General features: G+C 36.7%; 1 protein-coding gene across 17 annotated transcripts in view; it reads right to left on the minus strand.

Annotated features, from left to right (window-relative positions):
• Positions 1-21,929, minus strand: part of ADAM22 (ADAM metallopeptidase domain 22) — a 267,397-nt gene that overhangs the window by 100,010 nt on the left and 145,458 nt on the right. For all 17 annotated transcript variants that reach the window (XM_017851598.1, XM_017851584.1, XM_017851576.1 and 14 more), the window contains one exon: positions 942-1,024. In XM_017851598.1, the coding sequence (XP_017707087.1) occupies positions 942-1,024 (83 nt within the window). The remainder of the gene's footprint in view (positions 1-941; positions 1,025-21,929) is intronic.

Genomic DNA, 21,929 nt, shown 5'->3' on the forward strand with positions numbered 1-21,929 from the left:
CAGCCAACAGACACATGAAAAAATGCTCATCATCACTCACCATCAGAGAATTGCAAATCAAAACCACAATGAGATACCATCTCACACCAGTTAGAATGGCGATCATTAAAAAGTCAGGAAACAACAGGTGCTAGAGAGGATGTGGAGAAATAGGAACACTTTTACACTGTTGGTAGGACTGTATACTAGTTCAACCATTGTGGAAGACAGTGTGGCAATTCCTCAAGGATCTAGAACTAGAAATACCATTTGATCCAGCCATCCCATTACTGGGTATATACCCAAAGGATTATAAATCATGCTGCTATAAAGACATATGCACACGTATGTTTATTGTAGCACTATTCACAATAGCAAAGACTTGGAATCAACCCAAATGTCCATCAGTGACAGACTGGATTAAGAAAATGTGGCACATATACACCATGGAATACTATGCAGCCATAAAAAGGATGAGTTCATGTCCTTTGTAGGGACATGGATGAAGTTGGAAACCATCATTCTGAGCAAACTATTGCAAGGCCAAAAAACCAAACACCGCATGTTCTCACTCATAGGTGGGAATTGAACAATGAGAACGCTTAGATACAGGAAGGGGAACATCACGCCTGTTGTGGGGTGGGAGGAGTGGGGAGGGATAGCATTAGGAGATATACCTAATGTAAATGACGAGTTAATGGGTGCAGCACACTAACATGGCACATGTATACATATGTAACAAACCTGCATGTTGTGCACATATACCCTAGAACTTAAAGTGTAATAATAATAAAAAAATCTGCTTGGTTTATAAAACACAAAATAGAAAAAAAAAATCAGATCCATCACTGATTTAAAATTATTTCTTGACACAAAATAGGGATATCTACTATAGTGCATTCATACTAAAGAAAATAAATTATTGAAAAAATAAATAGTACAAATACTTTTTGAACACTTACTGAAGTCCATGGCATGTTGACAATGCAACAAATGAGGCAGGGTTTCCTCGGATATGGCCCTGGTAGTAACAGTGCTCTCCTCCCTGAAAACAGAAATAAAGAATGTAAGCCTTTGTATCACAAGGAGAATCAGCTGCTTCATTTCACAGGAGGTTTCTACTCACAATGTACCTCCACATCTAGAGCTCTGCATGATATTTCATTATTCAGATTAGCATTATCAAACCTTTTCTAACAGAATTATTCATAAACACTCTTGAGTGAGCTGACTCCAAATCAAGATTCAGGGAAATAAAAGTTGACTTAACCTTTCTTTTATGTAGGTGATATTAGAGGAACAAAGAAAGAAATATTGAAATACACATGGGGAGTCAGGCACAGTGTCTCATATCTATAGTTTCAATGCTTTTGGAGGCGAGGCAGGAGTTCAAGACCAGCCTGAGCAACATAGCAAGACCCTGTCTCTACAAAAAAAAAAATTACAAATCAGATGGATGTGGTGACATGCATCTGTAGTCCTAGCCTCTTGGGAGGTTGAGGCAGGAGGATCATTTGAACCCAGGAGTTTGAGGCTGCAAGTGAGCTGTGATTTTGCCACTGCACTCCAGCCTGGACAAAAAGAGTGAAATTCTGTCTCAAAAGAAAAAATGAAAAAAATAAGAAAAGAAAGGAAATACGTATGTGGCCCTTGCACCAAAGTTTAATCATCTGCTTTCCTAGTTATAAGAAATTCAACCATGGGCCAGGTGCAGTGGCTCACGCCTGTAATCCCAGCACTTTGGGAGACTGAGGTGGGTGGGTCACTTTTGGTCAGGAGTTCCAAACCAGCCCAACCAATATGGTGAAACCCTGTCTCTACTAAATAAAAATACAAAAATTAGCCAGGTGTGGTGGCGCATGCCTGTAATCCCAGTTACTCGGGAGGCTGAGGTAGGAGAATCGCTTGAACCAGGGAAGTGGGGGTTGCAGTGAGCCGAGATGGCACCACTGTACTCCAGCCTGGGCAATAGAGACCCTGTCTCCAAAAAAACAAAAAAAGCAACTCAATCATGAGCAGCAGCAAAGCAATGCTCTTTTACACAAAGCTAAGTAAAAATGAATGTAAATCATTTGAGTCAGTAAATTATATTGATGGAGGAAATGCTTGTTTTTACAGTGTTTATATCAAAACTTGATTACCAGATAAGCAAGTTCATACCATTCTTTTCTCAAACCAGCAATGGCTTTAACTGGTAAGCAATTTGTGGGCAGCGTTTTAAATTGTGAAGTTTTTCTTAGCATCCAATTGCATTCACAAAATTCTACTAAGAGAGATTCACTTATTTGGTTAAATGTGCCTGGAAAGGTAAGAAGTTAAATCTTCTGCCATCTTAGGATGTCACCTTTGAATACTTACTACTCAGAGTGCAGTTCAGAGACAAGCAGCATTGACATCACTAGGGGCTTGTTAAAAATGCAGAATCTCAGGCCCCACCCGAAACCTACTGTATGAGAATCTGTATTTTAACAAGTCCCTAGGTGATTCATATGCACATTAAAGTTTGAGAAGCTCTTCTCTAAATGACCTCTTCCCATTCTATCACTAATCTCCTATTTCTTCAGTAGCTGAAAGCTTCTAATTAAATTGATTCACTGAGATACGAAAGAGTGAAACAGAAAGGACTGATAGGATGGGTGGTTTAAAGAGGCAAATGTTACCTACTTCACAGTAGGACTTAAGGACTAACACTACTTAAAATGTTCAGTGTTTCACAAATGGAGGAGAGAAAACAGGAGGACATGGAGATGTAATAGGCTGAAGACATTTTCTCCAACAAAATCCAAGGAAACCAGCTAGCCTGAGACTACTGCTCCTTATGAGATTATCCCACAGAAGCTGGTAACTCAGCTTTAGGGAGTGGGTGGAGAGCAGGTAAAATGGTACACAATGTAATCCCTGACCTTAAACCAGCTCCAAATTCCCCGGGGAGCCACTGACCATCATGAACTGAGGGTTGTGGTTGCATTTAATGGAGAAGATGGAACCCAGAAGGCCACAGAGACTTGGGGGCTGAAACAAGTCCTAGACACTAGAACACGGGGCCATGACTTCATGTGGAGCGCCAGTGTAGTGTAGATGTTAACAATATGAGCTATTGGCTCCTTCCCTTACCAGCTATGTAATCTTAAGCAAATTACAGAGACTGCCCATGCCTCAGTTTTCTCATCTGTCAATTGGAGATAATTATCTCATAGGGATGTTATGAGGATGACACGAGCTAATAGACATAAAAGAGTTTAGAGTAATGCTTGGCTCATAGGAAGTACTCAACAAATGTTTGCTGCTATTATAATTACTGTCTGTCAGTGTTCTCAATTTACATACACAATCACACTAAATCTTCATATCAATCCTACAAAGAAATATTCTTATCCCTCTTCTACATAGGAACCACAATCTCTGAGACTGTGGTTGTCTGCCTGGGGAGCTGCCAAGTAGGGATGAAAACTTTATGTGAGTACAAAGCCTGTGTCCTATCCCCTATTGTTGAACCTCGAACCTATGAGTTATCCAAGGCAAATCTAAACTTTCCCTTAGGCTAGTTTATTCTTTTATTCTGTTGCTTTGTCAGCAAGGCTAAGGGTAAATTTAACAAAAGTTACAATAGTGTGTGTTGGGCTGTTGGACTGGTGAACAGTCCATAGATCAGATTCTGAGTGTATGAGAGGACATTATCATTTAGATGCCCCTGATTTCCTGGATACATCTAATTGGATCAGAGATCAAAATTCTAGCTTTGCGTTGGCCAGACATAAAAAGTCAACAGTCAACAGATGACCTGATAAAGACAGAACTCTGTCTATAAGTGTTTCCTGATATTGGACAGTGACTAACTGAATCAGACCTTCTCCTCTTAGAAGTCTGAGCCTCATAGCAATGAAGATAATAAAAACAAAGATAAGAAAGTAGAAACAAACACAAATAAAGAGAAGTAGAAACAAAAAAAAATCTCGGGAATTGTGGTATCAGACTAGAAAACAATGGAAATTGATAGTCATGAGGATATATGTCAGTGTCAAAGCATACTATTTTATAAATTACTAAATTTTTCTTCAAAACGCAACTCTGGAAACATGTCATATTAAATCATAAAAGGACAAATAATTCATTTTTTAAAACATTCCTCCATTATACTGGGGAGAGTTATATAGATGAGTCAATAATGGAAAACACTATTTCACTAATCTCTGATTTGAAAATAGGAGTCAAGCCAAAACAGCATATGATCAGGACCCATCTGCACAAAAGCCTAACATGGCAAATGAAGCAAAGAGCTCAGTATGGTTGAATCATTATTAAATGTTTCCATGACACTACAGCAGAGGCATAAACAGCAGGGGAAAAAAATCTCAATTTGCATTACTACAATTCAAATCTTGAGGTCTCAACTGGTGGCATATGTAATTATTAGAAATAATGGTGAAAGTTCAATTTTGTGCTGTAATATTTTTCAGGGATAATTAATCATAAGTCAATAATTATTTAAACTAAGAAGTAATAAAGTTTTATTTCTTTAACATGCCTAGAAATATTTTTTAGTCCAAGAGATAGGCTGTTAAAGGACTTTCTTAATTTATGTAAACTATAACATTAAATATAAATTTAATATTTTTATTTCATAAATAATTATTTTATCTATTAATACACATGTGGTGCAAAAATTCTAAGAATTGAAAGGGTACATAGTGAAGAATAAAAAAACTCCCTTCACATATACTATTCAAGCTGTAGATGCCTTCTAAATGGTAAGCATTTTTGATGCATTTTGTGTACCATGTCAGGAATAGTCTATGTATATTCAAGTAGATGCATATATACACACATACACATATATCCTTTTCACTTCACAAATCGTTTTATACTATGTACACTGTTCAGCCACTTGACTTTTTTTTTTCTTAAGGTAAGATTGGCATCCTTCTATATCAATATCGTATTTTTCAATGATGGCATACTATTCCATTATGGGGGTGAACTATAATTCATGTAAACAGTCCTGTACTAATGGACATTCAGATAATCTCCTTTTTTGCTGTCATAATGTTGCAATGAACATCCTTTCATATGTTCCTGTGCACTTCTATCAGTATATATGCAGGGTAGAGTACTAGACATGGACCTGGGAGGTCAAAGAATAGGCATATTTTAAATTGTAATAACTAATGGGACAGATATAATTATATTTTTTGCACTTATATGTTTTAGAATATGCACTGCATTTGAAAATCATAAACTGCATTTTACTTAAAAATTATCTATTTCAGTAAAGACCACTAACAAAAAAACTTTCTCAAATCTTATCAATTATAAAGGTTCTCCATGTCTTCATATGACTTTTGAAGAAAAGTCAAAAGTATGCTATATGGAAGTAAGTACTATATACAATAATCTGAGACAGATGTTGCAGGAAAAGAGAAAAGCCTTTTGGGCTTTTCCTAACAGAGTTGGGCTCTTTATCAGACTGCCAGTCATAGCTTTATTCCTTATTGCCTCTTTTGTTCCAGAAATAAATCCATTGTCCTTGAAACTTTCTTCATACGCCTTGATCTAAGAACATAGCCATAAAAATACAAATGTTTATTTTTACCTAATTAGATAGCTATAGCTAAAAGTATATCTACCTCTATAAAAATGAACATGATAGTTCATATGTCTATTATTGGTTTATCTTCCTAATGGGAGAAAAATTTACTGTAATTTTTATTCTAAGAACGTCAAAATAATCATTTTTTTATAAAATTCAAAGACATACCACATTTTTATTAAACAGATAGCAAAATCTCAAAGGAAAAGTCGAATTTATTATAAATATGATGAGATGATAACACAAAGGAAGTTACACAGCCTGGACCATAAAACGAGGAAAACCTAATAAAGGGAAACAATTGGAGCATAGCTGTAAGACCGCAGTCATGCGCCCTCTATCAAGGTCCTCAAAGGAAACTAGATTTTGACAGCTCTAAAATGGGCCAGGACCACCTCCTCCAAATAGCCTTCTCAAATTCCCTTCTCATAAATTACTTCCTGCTAACCCCTCCTTCTCTGAATTTTCATAGTATTTTTCAACCATACTGCAATCTCTTCCTACCTGAATACCTGTTTCTGTGTTACTTCTCCAACAGACTATTATCTCCCTTCAGAGAAGCACACTTGCCTGATTTATGTTCACATATCCACACATGCTACTGGAAAGAAAACCTCCCTGAATATCCAATTCCTCACCAATAAACTAGAGATAATATCTACTCCAGCTGTGTCATAAGGATATGCAGGAGATTCCATGAGATAACAATGTAAAGTACACTGTAAAGTGCTATATAAACAGGTGAGGGAGGCGTAGTCAACCAATATTTAGGGATGCTATAATGTCCCTTGAGCTGTGATTCTCAAACTTTGTTAAGAATAACTATTTGAGACATTGATTTATAATGCAGATACTGTCTCTCCCCCAGAGAGTTTGTGCAGGCAGCTCTGAGGTAAGACCTAAGAATCTGCATTGTAACAAATACTCCGTGTTTTCCTTGTTCCAGGAATACCCCTAGAGGGGAGGTTCTCAACCTTTGTTGCATTTCAGAGTCACCTGGGAGCTTTTAAATTCCAATGCCCATGACTTACTCCCAACCATCTAAATCACAGTCTCGGGTCCAGGCATCAGCATCTGTTAAAATCTTCCAAATGACTGAATACAAATTCAGTGCCTGAGAACCCTTGCACAAGAGAAATGCTCCTCAAAATAGCAGTTCCCAAAACTGACTCTCAGAAGTACCATGGTAGGCTTTCTAAAGCAACTGATGCCCAGGCCTTCCCTCAGGCCTGCCGAATCAGAATCTCCAAGGAGGTAGGGCCCCAGGTTTCTTACAGTGTAAAAAGTTCCTCTACGTGATTTTGATGATCAAATCTGGAATTGTTAACCCTAAAAATATTCAATACAAAACTGTCCCCAGGCAAAGGATACAGAAAGATCTTTCAGAGAATGGAAGTATCTACCATATCCTGGACATCCTGTTTAGTGAATTACGTGACAGTTCATGACGACTGATGAGGTATTATTTCCCCCCTTTTACAAGTGAGAAACCATAGACTGAGAGAGATCATCCACACCCAGGTATGCCTGCTACAAAGTCAAGGTTATTTACACCAGTGGTTCTCAAAGAGTAGTTTTCAGACCAACAGCATCAGCTTGCTAGAAATGCAAATTTATCAAGCCTCGCTATAGCCTTCCTCAGAAGCTCGGAGGATGCAGCCTACCCAACTGTGATTCAGCCAAACCTTCAGATGATTTTACTGCACTCTGAAGTTTGAGAACAACTGCTTTACATTACTCCTGTTTCTGATTCTGAAGCTCCTCACTGCTGAGCTCACTGAAATCTTACACTAGTTCCTGAGCTGACCCTTCCTGACACAGAAAGAATGTACTCCACTCTGTTTCTTGTTCCCCAAAAAACAGCTGGCTTTATCAGAAACATAATGGAAGGTAAGAGGTGAGATAAGAATATTAAGGAAGAGCAGAGCTGTTTATTTTTGCTGGTGCTGATCATAGGATACCATGCAGGATGCTTTGGCCTGGATCAAAGGGCCTAGAAAAACCAAACTTCCAGTTTGCCTGGCGCAAAGGAGTTTCCCAGGATACTGGTAATTCAGTGCTACATCTATGAAAGTCACAGGCAGATAGGAACGGTTTGGTCACGCTAAAAGGGTCAGGGCCAGTGTAGGCACCTCCAGATCAAAATACCCGCCTCTGCAACTCTTGTTCTCCTGCTCTCTTCACTGAATCATAGTCTTCTCCCCCTCCATGGGCACTGGTCCTAGAACCAGCCTCTGCCATGCAGTTGGGGAAGCTCATGCCAGTCACCCTCTTCCACAAGTGGGACCCTTTCTCACCCCGCCCTAGCACAGTAGTTGCCAACCCTGGCAGCATATTGTAACACATGGGAAGCTCTTTTTAAAAATACCCAGCCTCACCCCACACCAACTGCATCAGAATCTCTAGAGGGTGGGACCTGGGTATTTTACAAATCTGCCCAGATGATTCCAATATGCTACCATAGTTGGGAGTCTCTGTTCTAGCTGATACCACCTTGCAGGAACTAATGGCCTACCTTGAACCCTACTGCATCCTAGATTGCCCCCAGGTGTATACACTGTCCTGACACATTGGTGGCTGCATGGCTACAGTCTGTTCCACAGGTGCTTGCCTGCCAAAACCACATTTCTTGCCTGGTCTCAACTCCCTCTTGATTGGCATCAATGTCAGGAACCTGCCCTCCTCCAATCCTCACTCCATCTCCCCAGCCTCCTTCTTGGGAGGCTGGGCATGGTGGCTTACACTTGTAATCCCTGCACTTTGGAAGGCCAAGGAGGGAGGATCGCTGGAGCCCAGGAGTCCAAGACAAGCCTGAGCAACATAGTGAGACCCTATCTCTAATACAAATTAAAACAAGAAAATAAATAACAAAGTAAGTCTCCTTAGGGCCAGCTGCATGATAGAAATCCTTAGAAAAGCTAAATTTTATGTTAAAGATGATCCACCAACCTATCCCGATTAAAACTCATACTCTGTGACTGTACAGAATAGGACTGGATTCACAGAAGGGACATAGGCTAAACATCTGGTCAGGTACAGAGTATAATTGACTCTAAAGGTACCTCATTCTAAAGGCTAAGAAAAGTGAAAAGACTATTTCCTCTCATTTACAGTAAATTAAGTGAAGCTATCACGTGGTTCCCAAATGCCAATAATCCATGAATCTATACTAATGCATCTCAAAGTCTTTACCAGTTCCCGTCGAAAAGATAGAAATAAGTATAGTGTACTTAATTTTCATAAAGCTAAATGTATTTAATTTTGAAAACTGTCATTTGTTCTAGGTTTACTTCCTTATCTTTATTATTTAAAATATCAACTGCTTTCCTTTTTTAAATAGACTTTTATTTTGGAATAATTCTGATACACAGAAAAGTTGCAAAGATGGTATAGAGAATTATAGTATATCTATCACCCAGTTTTTCCCATTGTTAACATCTTATATTTATTTAGTATATTTGTCAAAATCACATAACTGACACTGGTATATTACTATTTACTCAACTCTGAACATTGAGATTTCACTAGTTTTTCCTTTAATTTCTTCTTTCTGTTCCAGGATCCAATCCTGGAACACAGTGCCATATTGCATTAGTGGTTAGGTTCATTTTTTTTTAGTTTGTAGCAATAGTAAATAGTATTTAGATGTTTCGAGAGGGTTGTTTTCATGTATGGCAAAAGAGAAGAAATGATGCAACCCTATGTTGATCCTCAAAATTCATTTTGTTAGTATATGGATCTATGAAATATAAAAGTATAAGACCAAGAATACAAATGAACACTTCCTAGACTTTAACTTAGCACTACAGGTTTTCAAAGCCTTAAAAACAAAACTACCCTTACATAATCAGGCTTAATTTAAATGATTAAAATGTAATATTTAATGTGACCTACGGAAATGAATTCTGAAAGATTACTCAGTAACATTGCACTATAATAAGTATCTAGAACCCCTTATTGCCTGAGATTCTTCTGGGCTATCCTTTCAATGATGTTTGTACAGGGAACAGCTTTGGAAGATGGAGAAAATCTCCCTCCAAAGCAAAGGGCAGGCATGTTTACTTCCCACTATAAAACATTCAGGTTTCCTAAATTCAGAATTTCTTTGTTGTAACACAATGCACTGTTGTAACACAATCCACTGTGACAGAGGATAGGGCCAGGCTAACCTGGCCCTATCCTCTGTCACTCTCTGGGAATTAAGGCTGAAGATACCAGTGTAAGAAAATGTTGCTATTCTGGCTATAGCCAAAGCCAGAGTAATAAAACCCTTTGTCTCTGACCCAGGAGTTTCCGGTCTTCTGTGGGCATAGATAAAACTGCAGCAAGCTAATGCCTATTAACTTGTAAGTGGGATAAAACTTCAGACTTTCACAGTTGTTGAACTTGGATTTCCATCTTCCCCTAAAAATTAAGAGATCTGTTAAGACTCCATTACCACATTTCCATTTTCCTGCGAGACAAAAATCAGCTAAAGCTCAATAAGACACATACTGCCCATCTTATCACAGGTAACGTAATTCTCATATACAATACTGTTTAACACCTTTGGGTATTAACATTTGCCACTCCATTCCAGGGTACAAATGTTCAAACAGCATCCAACAACATCTAAAGGTAAACAGTCATTAAAAATCTCTGTACTATTTCAATATTCATTGATGAGCACTAGGATCTTGTAGTATCAATCAAAAACATTTAAAAAACCAAAAGGATTAAGCATATTATGGACTTAAAAATTAAAAGAAAATAAAACTGCTGACAAAAAAGAATAATCTCATTTAAAAGATACACAGTTACCACTGGAGAGAAAAAGATGTATAAGAATAATATTGTAGCAAAAGTTTCCACAAGAAAGGAAAAGACAGTAGAAAACCACTGGACAGAAATAAAAATGATGAAGAAGGAGTTAATCTTACTAAAAGACGGTGAACACCACAAAATAAAGGGGCCATAACTTTCTGTGTTTGTCTCTTTGTCTCTATGTCTATACCTTTCTCTGTTAAGGACACCAGCCATTGGATTAGGGCATACCCTAATCTAGTATGACTTCCTCTTAACTTGATTACATCTGAAAAGACTCTGTTCCTAAGTAAGGTAATATTCACGGGTTCTAGGAGTCACAAATTTTCAGGAACATTATTCAAACCAGTACAACCATTCATCTCTTTATACATAGATAAGTAAATTTTTATTCACAATCCAGGAATTTTCCTTTCAAGAAGCTTGGTTCAGTGGTAGAAACTGGAGGTGTCTACCATAGCATCACTCATCTAACAAAATTAACCCGTATCTTAATTACCTATAACTAGCATTCTAGTTTCCTATCTCTTCATTTTAAAATACTCATCATTATTTTTACACAATATGGCAAACCTAATATTCCATTTTATTAAGTCAAACACAGCTTCCTAAATTGCTTATTTTTAACAACAGAATAGTCGAGAGAAATTATTTTGCATCTGTCAGGTAATCACTAGACACCCACTAACATAACAAATATCAGATTACTAAAAATTTTAGGTTCCCACAAAATGCTCAGCAACAGGTTACTGTAATGTAGAGAGGGGACTTTACAGATTCTCTGAGATGTAAGTTCTAAATTGGAAGAACGGAAAATCAATGTGGACCACATAATATATGATAACTATATAATTAGAAACTCATGAAATTATAACTCTTTCCAGGAAACCACTACATCATTGTACCTTTTTCCAAATCATAAAATTTAAATGCATTACTCTATATGGACTTTTTAGCATAAAGACTGTGAATTATCTAAAACATTATTCTGTAGTTGATATTTGACTATTAAGAGGAAAAAATATAACTGACTAGATGATTGCTGCACAAAGAGAAAACATATTTGTGCATTCCTAAAATACAGGAGGAATAAGTATTTTTGTCATATCTGAAAAAATGTTTGTTGTTTTCTTTTTTTAAGGAAATACAACTATATGAGGGTCTGAGGTAAGGAAAAAAGGAAATCATTTTTTCTCCACTTTTACTATAAACATAACCTCCTTTAGTTTCACTTCAATGCTATCCTCCATTCCTTTTTTGAAGAAGAAGAAAATTTCTGGCCGCTAAAAGATTCTGTTGCAGCTAGGCACAGAGGCTCATGCCTGTAATCCCAGAACTTTGGGAAGCTGAGGTGGGTGGATCACTTGAAGTCAGGAGTTTGAGATCTGGCCAGCATGGTGAAACCCTGTCTCTACTAAAAATACAAAAATTAGCCAGGCATAGTGGCATACACCTGTAATCCCAGCTACTGGGTAGGCTGAGGCACAAGAATCGCTTGAACCTGGGAGGCGGAGGTTGCAGTGAGCCGAGATAGTGCCACTATACTCCAGCCTGGGTGACAGAGTGAGATTCTGTCTCAAAAAAAAAAAAAAAAAAAAAGGAAAAAAGAAAAATGAAAAGAAAAACAGATTCTGGTTGCAGCATCTTCTCTCCTGCACCTTGAGCCTTACGTGCTGAACTCAAGCAGTTAATACTAGCATTCAGTGGTCATTTTCATCTCTGCATGAATGATTTTGGATTAGCCCACCAGGATTTATTGACAGGTAAAAAGAATTAGATTACTAAAGAGGTCTCAAACAATATCCTTCATGGAAAGCAAACTAGTATTTAAGGTTGTATCTAATGAAAAGTGATACTAAGCATGAAAAAGTGAAGTGCTTTTTTTTTTCCAGCAAGCGTTTCTATGACAATAAGCTGATCATTCACTATTTCTCTTACTTATGTTTCCATAAATTAAGAAGGGAGTTGAACCACCAGAGTCCCTTCTTGTTCTGTGATTTGCAAACTATTTTAAAAAATCAAAGGTTACTTTTCTTTTAAAGACCAGGCCAACTTCAAAGAATCAATATCTTGTACACTGCACTTACCACAAAGAAACAGAATTTAAAACCAACAACAAAGATGCTCATATGTTTGGAAATTTTTAAAATGCCAAATAAACAATTTTTTAAAATAATTATATTATTTCTAAAAATATAAATAATTCATGAGTCATATAAAGTCATAGTATAAGCTATGGAATATATATATATACACATATACATGGACAATAGCAAAAAAAACTATGTAGCAGAGCTTTAGGATGCTGCTAAAATGGTACTTGAGTAAATTTTACATTCTTAGATACATATAGTAAAGAAGAGTGGTAATTAATAAATTAAATATTTAACTAAATGAATTATGAAAAGAAAAACAGAAATTTCAGAGTAGAAAAAAGGAAATTACAAAAGTATGAGCAGAAATGATTGAAAAATATAGTAAAGAAAGTAAAGTTGGTTCTTTGGGAACCTCCCAGCACTCTGGGAGGCTGAGACGAGAGGATTGCTTGAGGTCAGGAGTTCGAGACCAGTCTGGGAAACACAGTGAGACCTGGTCTCTATTAAAAGTAAAAATTAAAAAATTAGTTAGTGTGGCAATACATGCCTATAGTCCAGGTGGTCAGGAGGCTGAGCGAGAAGTACTGCTAGGAGTTAGAGTTTAAAGTAAGCTGTGATCCCACCACTGCACTCCAGCCTGAGCAACAGAGCGAGACCCTGTCTCTTAAAAAAAGAGGGGAGAGGGGCGGGTGGGGAGAGAGTATTTACAAAAAATTCTAACAAGACTGATCAAGTAAAAGAGTGAAGGCAAGAATGAAAATAAAAACTAACAGAAGACATGCTGATACATAATTAGATTTTTAAAACCATGAAAAGATTTGAAAGCTAATATAGCAAAACACTGAACTATGTTAAATCTACACATGGATGTCTGTTGAGGCATTTTATACAATTTTTAACATGTTTAAAACATTTCATGATTACAGAGATTTTTATCACAAGCCAATTGTTGATATTTGGTGACTTAAAATTTAACACTGATCAGTTGTGGCTCTAAAATACCTTAGAAAGAAAACACACGAATGTGAGCCTCCGCATGGAGGATTCACTTACCATCAGGCAAGCAGATTATAAGGCTCACTATCAGTTTTTATTTTTCCTGTTTATATTCACTGCACATTTTGATAGCAGGGGGAATAATATGCTCTCCCAGACCTGTCCAGGCTGAGCTTTTCCCTACACATCTGACATACTGTTGGGTGAACAGAAGAAACCACTCAATATTCTAACACCTGGACTAATTCATTCACTTATTTTTTTCATTCAGCAGATACTGTCTTCTAAGTACAAATATTATGCTAAATGCTGATAATATAGTACAAGTTCCCATGGGTGCTTCTCTTAGAGAAACTTCTTATGGAATTTACAGTCTAGGGGCACAGAAGATTGTCTTACTATAAAGCAGGAAGTGAAGGACTGCAGCTGGTGATCACATGCTTCTTGTCATGAGCGGAATCAGAAACTAGCAGTAAGAATGGGTAGAAGCCACCAAAGACTTCTCCAGAAATTCTTTACAAATTGCCACTTTGCCTCAACAATGCTATATTTAGATACTCAATGTGTGTTCTCAACCCTCATTTATTCAATAGATATGAGACAATAGATAGATATAAGAACTAATATTTATGGAGAATTTCCCACACCCAAAGCTCTGAGCTACATGTTTGCCTTGTTTAACAGGTGAGGAAAATGAAGTATAGGAGGCATAAGTAAATTGTCTAAGGATACATGTATATTAACTGGCAAAGTCAGGATTTGAGTTTAGGTCCTTCTAGCCCTCACAATATTCATGGTCCCTAAGCTTTACTGTCCTCAAACCACAGATCTGTCCTAGAATTAGAAATTTTACCATTTGTTAACACAATTCAAGAAGTTTATTTTTTTAAATTAATCAGAAAGACAGCAGGACCTCAAGAAAACAGCACTTACTCTGTCCAAAAATCTAATTGCTATGTGGAATACCTATTGAACCCACTCAGAATTACCAAAGCAACCACTCTGCCATCCACAGAGTTACAAAATCGTTTCCAGATTTTCCAGAGAAGAGAAAACAAAGACAAAAAGTAACCAATGTAGGAAGTCCAAAAACACTGTCAGTCTGATTTCCTTTACATTGTACCTGATATCCTCTGAGTTGAGGCTCTGGTCAAATACCATCCTCCTACTTTCATCCCTTTTCTTCCTGTGCCACTTGCTCCACCTCTTCTTCTGTCCACCTTCTGACCCTGTCATGCACAAAGATCCTACATCAAGACCTCTGGCCTTTGCACATGCTAATTCGACTACATGAAAAGTTGTTCTTCTCCCATTTCATTCACCTGTTATCTTTTGAACTTTGGAATTAATATCATTTCCTCAAGAAAGTCTTCCCTGAGCAACCAGATGAGGTCAGGTGTCCCAGCAAGTGCCCTCAGAGCAACATGTGATTCTTTTCAACACTTATTTCTATCATTTACAAAGACTTCTCAGTAGTTGTCTGCACCATGCCTGTCTTTCCCACTAAAAGACAAGCTTCATGGGGGCAAGAAATGCATCATCTGTTGTTTATAGCTATATCCCTGTCACTGGCCCACAGCAAGCACGCAACTCATATCTATTGAATAAATGAGGGTTGAGAACACACATTGAGTATCTAAGAATTTTGGCTTTTTTCTATTCCACTGTTAATCTCTCATGTCAGCTTTCTAGCCACTTAAAACTCCACATGCCTGAGTTTTTATGAGTGGCTATGGGGAAAATCAAGTCCACCTGCTCTTTTTCTACCTCATAGGTGCAAAGAAAAGACTGTTGTGATAAAACATCAAACGTGGCCAGATGCAGTGGCTATGCCTGTAATCCCAACACTTTGGGAGACTGAGGCAGGCAGATCACTTGAATTCAAGACCAGCCTGGGTAACGTGGTGAAACCTTCTCTCTACTAAAAATACAAAAATTAGTCAGGCACGGTGGCATGCACCTGTAGTCTCAGCTACTTGTAGGACTCAGGTGGCAAAATCACTTGAGCCTGGGACTCTGAGCTGCAGTGAGCCAAGACTGCGCCACTGCACTCTAGCCTGGGAGATCGAGTGAGACCCTGTCTCAAAACAAACAAACAACAAAAAAGAAAGAAAACAAAAGAAAAAACATCAAATGTAGCCCTGATCAATTATCCTCCTTCAAAAAGGCTGTAAACACTCAAACCACTCAATACCAATAGTACATATTCTCTGGTCTTTATTATCTTTTCTGATTTTACAGTGGCCACACCTTATCCACTGGAAACTAAGGTATTTTTATTAATGAATAGGAAAATAATTGTAGTTTATGACAACACCAAGGGAATAATTTTTGGATTTTTTTTTTTTTTTTTTTTTTTTTTTTTGCTATCAAACCAGTTTAATGTCAAAAAAAAACAACATTTCTACTAATTTCTGTTCAATCATATAAATTACTCTAATAGTTCATTCTATTTCAAAAAAAATTAGCAAGCAGTAGAATTTGCGAAAAGCACATGTAAGTATAATGGAAAAGGAGTAAATTCTATTATAAAACAGCTAATTAGTTCCATACTTGGAAGTATCATCAGCTAGTGCTACTTTGATTTTTTAAAAAACTTATGGCTGAATATTTCTTTTAAGTTTATAGATAACATCTTGAACATTAACAGATGAAATAACTCTTTAGATACTTAATTGCGGGAAAAAAATCTTAACACCAGAAAGAAAATAAAGGACTTTCTACTCAAATAGGTTACAAACAGAGCTTAGCAACAGAACTCATGCTGACAGCAGCTGTCACTTTTCATTTTTCCTTTCTCCCAGCACTAAGACACCTGACCTGTATAAACTGGCAATGGGCCAATATATTTTCTTTAGGATACAGAGTTAAGACCACTTGCAATCTTACCAATGCCATTAAGGCAGTTGATGCATTGTACATGATGACGGACCTACAGCAACCTTGCTTCAGTCCCAAGAGAAAGCAAAATTTACTTAATCCCCCCAGTTTTTTTTCCTATAATGCAAAGAGAATTAAATCACGAAATCCGAGACCTTCCTGAAACCACACTGATTACAAGATGTCAGAGGAGCATATGTCTGCATAAGCCTGCCAGGGGGAAAATGCACACATTATCAAGCTCATCCAGAAGATACTAAATGATGTCTACTGGCAGATAAAAAGTAAAGTTAGGAAACATACCTGGAATAACTGATGTTACATGTGAGGAAGAAATAAACACTTTATCAGTTTGTTTGTTAAATTTGTGTAGCTCTTTTACTCTCTTCCAGCTTGTGGGCTGTGTATGTTGTGGAACGAAGGGTAAAAGAGGTAGGGGGATGGGTATTTTGAAGCGCTTTGGCAAAGATACAACTAAATATCTTCTAGTCTCTTGGCAGGCTAATGGTATGTTTCAGCTTAGTTATTCTTGCCCATAAAACTTCACATTTATTCCAGATGCAGATAAATTTACACATAGGCATAAGATGGGCATAAAAACTGAGCCATGTGTTTGCCATGTGCAAGTCAGCAACATAGTTCAAACTATAACGATTTAGAAGCGATGGTGCTCCCCTGTGCTGAACAATACACAATCCAACTTCTATGAAGAACAAAGAAGGACTAAAACTGAAGTCCAAAATGCAATAGTTTTTTAAAAAAAAGGCGGGGGGAGGATCTTTAGAAGACATTTGATCTTTGGAATAAAGAAAATTTTATACTGGAATAATTGGGACTCACCTGAACTAAAACATCTTCAATTTTGGCCTATTAAAACAACTACTAAAAGAGATGGTAAATTATAAATGGTAAATTGTAGAAGTGCTGTAATTAAAATATTTGCATTCTAATTCCTCTGCTATTATGATCATTTATTTCCATAGGGAGGATAAACTATAGCAGATTATAGCACACATTCGGGTGCCAGACTTCCTTACTTAAAATTCTTAGGCAAGTTGGTTAAACTTTCTGTGCCTTCATTTCCTCATCTGCAAAATGAGGATATCAATGATATTACTTGGGGATAAAATGACTTAACATATGTAAAACACTTAGACCAGCACCTAGCACATAGTAAATGTCATATAAGTATTTGCTATTACTCCAACTATTACCAGTACTTTTATTAATCCCAAATCCAGTTACTAGCATTGATCCCATCTGAATATCATATGATTGAAAGATGTATAGATTGCATAAGACAGGAAATCCCTGGTGTTAAAGTGAGCACTTATAGGAATACATAATATTTATTTGTAAAAATATAAAACTTTGACAATGATGTAAAACAGAAGTAAAATAAGTCATTATTTTTTTAATTCCATTACAATGAGTGTCATTAACTAAAAAGAATAATCCATCAGTAGCCTTAAGTAAGCAAAATGAGTTTGGATTTGTAAGGAGAAAAGGTTAACTCTTCCAAATGACAAATAGTAAACCACTGGCGGCAGTTATTTGCCCCTAAGACTGAGTTAGGGAGCCTGAGTTAATAGACAGTATATGAAAGCATAATCTTTCTACAGGACAGCAGTATACAGTAATTATTAATCAATGAAACTAGCTCACTATGACTTACATATACTAACCATCAAAACTGTAATATTTCCAGCTAAACTGTTGTTCAGTATTTAAAATACTTCTGTGAGAATGTCATAGCTCTTGAACCAGTAACAGAAAATTAATCAGTCTTCCTCTGATACAATTCACTATTTAAAAATGAAAGCACTTAAAAATGGGCAGCAGCTCAAACCCACAGGAACCAAGGGACATGGTTTCCTGTGTTGGCCCTATTTGCAATTATAGAGTCATCTCTACATCAGAAGATCCTAATATTGTTTCCCATAAACACCCTGAAATTCAATTCAATAATTTCTCATTAAATTAGTGTATGGTGAACCCTACTTATAGAATCATTTTTAGAAAGTTGAGCTCTTATTCTTGTAGGATCTTTATATCCTGAGGTTTTAAAAAAATCATTTTATTTCAGTAATTAGGGGAGAATGAAGTCGTTAAAATATAATTGTGTTTAAAGCTAGCCTACTTACAGCTAACAACTAAATATTCATATTTGAGGATGTATTGACAAATATTTTTTAAAGTCATTTTAGTTTCATTACGAGTCAAACTGACACTTAAGTCATGGCTAAACTGTTTCAACAGAATGGTCTTGAAAATAAATTTTTGCAAGTCATCTAATTTTAAAATCTGTGTATTTGTGGTTAACTTGGTTTTGATTAGCATGGAAAGACATCATGTTCACAGCTATACCATCCAAAATTTCCTCTCCCGTCTGAGAGAACCTATGTGAGGTACCTGCATGCTCATGCCACAACCTGTAACACCTGCACCTGAAGTTTCTCTCTGTTCCACACCGAAAGTTCTGCTCTCAGAGTTTAAGCTTAACAGTGAGAGTCCTTAACCTAAATCTCTGAGCAGGTGCAGCAAGGAAAACATAAAAACAGATTTTAACATACAGGTAATCGCATCTGCCAGAGAATCCTATCATGCTTCATTAATTGTTTGTGATCATTTTAATCAACTGTATTTACACACACACTGTTAAAAGAATCTACGTTCCCTAGCAGACAAAATGGAGACCAAAACTCACCTAAGTTTATGGTATGTGAACTATATCTCAATATAGCTGTTCTTTTTAGAGAAAAAAAAAATTCCAATTACCATGGCAGCAGGAGACCCTTCAATGAATGAAGGCCCTCAATTGACACTCTGCCCATCAGCCAGCCCTTAAAATGCACATCACTGAGCTTGTTTACTTGGAGAGAAGCCTCCCTATCTCCACAGAGCCAAGGAAAATGCCTGAAACTTGGATTTGAAATTTGGTGACAAAATTAGGAGCTTAAGTGACAACTTCTATAAATAGATCTGTTTCAAAAGGAAAAACGTCATTTCTAAAGCCATCTTTCTAAGCCATGTGACTTAATTACTGTCTAGGTGACTAAGTATTATCCAAGAGTTTCTGGAGAAGGTACTAAAGTGAGAATTCAAGACAGAAAGCATGTTTCTCAAATGCAAGGGAAAACTGTAAATAAGGAAGGCACTTTGGAAGAGAAATCCTGTTGCTGAGTTGTTCTACTGGAAAAGAAAAATGAAAATGAGAGTAAAGGAAAAAGCCTTAGTGTAGATTACTTGGCAACAGTGGCTGTTGCTTACATTTTATCTCAAAGATAGCATCCAAAACAAAAGATAACCTAAAAAGCTACTTGAAAAAACACACAAGTCTCTACTTCAGAAGATTCATCATTGATGCAATGGTATGGATAGCCCTGTACTAATAATGCATGCAGCAAAATTTACTGCACACCAAGATCTGTTTTTCCTTTTTTTATTTAATTGTTTACTCTTCTTACTCTTACAGAAAGAGCCAAGATTCTGCATGGTAATGCAGTTTTAAGAATCAATAAGGAAATTTTATATCCAGTGTAAGCAAAAGCAAATTAACCCCTGTGTTCCTCTCTTCTGTTGCAATAGATATGAGCCATTTTGACAGTTTAATAGATACTTTTGTGCTTCCCATGGCCAAAAAAGAAACAATTCAAGCAATTCTCTACTATTCTATTTGCATTGGAGTTGAAAAAAAAAAAAATCTACGCCCCAAACAGGATATGTTAAGTATAAGTGCTGTCATTAAAAAAAAAAAAAAAAAAAAAAAGAAAGAAATGTAATGCAGTCACTAAACTATAACCTATATCGTATATAAACTAAAGTTTGTCACTAATGACAAACTGAGAACATATTTCACTTAAGAAAGGAGTCCACAGTGTTATATTGCACCATATACTTTTAGATCGTTGTTTTTACAAAGGTATCTTAAGAAACACTATTTCTCTAACACATTGTGTACCTTTTGAGTTATTGTACAACTCATTGTACAAACCCATTGTTAAGGATTAGGAATCTAATCCAAAGACAAGTTGGGAATGCTCATATGCAGTAGTTTAGAAATAACTTGAGCTAATAAAAATAGATATTCAGTGGCCATTACTTTTTACTATAATCATATGAGATCAAATAATTTAACCAAAAACTACTATCAGAACTATGCTGATAGTCAGAATATGCCTGACTGTCATGATCTTTCATTGGTGATATATAAATTATATCTCTACAAAGATGTCTACTTTTAGTTTTGGGCCACAAGAAAATCTGTTCCCTGCCCCATCTACACACATTCCTGACATATATAAAGGATTTGCCATTCCTCTCTTAGTTTTCTAAAATTCATACTATGGTTATTTTCCTCATAAGTTCATTCAAACAAAAATAAAACAAGCTTTGGCCTGGAGTGTGTCTTTACCATTCTTGCCCAAGGCAACTGATATTACAGAAAAACTACGCAAATGCATAACCGAATTTAAGAGAAATGCCTAAAGGGTCTTTACGTAGATCACCATTTCAGTTTAAGGATTAAAGACCATAAAGGAGAAATTGTTAGATACCAAAAATGAATTAGATATGTATACCATGTGTATAAATAAAATACATTTCAATTTTTATGCCTATCTTATTTTACATACTATAGAATGTACACCATACATTCAGTGTACATTCTATAGTATGTAAAATCTTATACAGGTAAGAGTCAGCTCTGGAGTTACAAAATCTAGATTCTCCCTTGCAGCTTTATTACTCCTTACTATGTTACTTTCCCAAGTTGTATAACTTCTCTGTGCCTTATTTCTGTAAATTAGGATAATAGTTATAACCACAGGTTGTCTGAGGATTGAATGGTACATACAAATTCATGTGACTATCACATCATACAGTAAAAGTTATTACTGTAATAAATAGTTACTACTGTTATTATTATAATACTGATTAACTAAACCCTATATAACTGTTCATTTCAATTAGCCCCATATATTAGCAGCTTTCTGTTTCAAGACAAAAAAAGCTACAAAGCAGCAAACTGCATGGCTGAAACTCTGTTGCCACTACTCATCAATTCTAATGTCCTTTGTCTTATGAATCCAGAATGATGGCTCTCCATAATCAGAATTAAAGTTGTATTCCCTCTAACCGTCAGGACCCTCAGCTGCAGGTCTGTTGGAGATTGCTTGAGGTCCACTCCAGACCCTGTTTGCCTGGGTATCAGCAGCAGAGGTTGCAGAAGATAGAATATTGCTGAACAGCGAGTGTACCTGTCTGATTCTTACTTTGGAAGCTTCCTCTCAGGGGTGTACTCCACCCTGTGAGGTGTGGGGTGTCAGACTGCCCCTAGTGGGGGATGTCTCCCAGTTAGGCTACTCAGGGGTCAGGGACCCACTTGAGCAGGCAGTCTGTCCCTTCAAATAGATGCAATAAAAAATGATAAAGGGGATATCACCACCGACCCCACAGAAATACAAACTACCATCAGAGAATACTATAAACACCTCTACGCAAATCAACTAGAAAATCTAGAAGAAATGGATAATTTCCTGGACACTTACACTCTTCCAAGACTAAACCAGGAAGAAGTTGAATCCCTA

This window comes from Rhinopithecus bieti, unplaced genomic scaffold, assembly GCF_001698545.2.
Source record: "Rhinopithecus bieti isolate Rb0 unplaced genomic scaffold, ASM169854v2 scaffold_1558, whole genome shotgun sequence".
NCBI classification, from domain to species: Eukaryota; Metazoa; Chordata; class Mammalia; order Primates; family Cercopithecidae; genus Rhinopithecus; species Rhinopithecus bieti.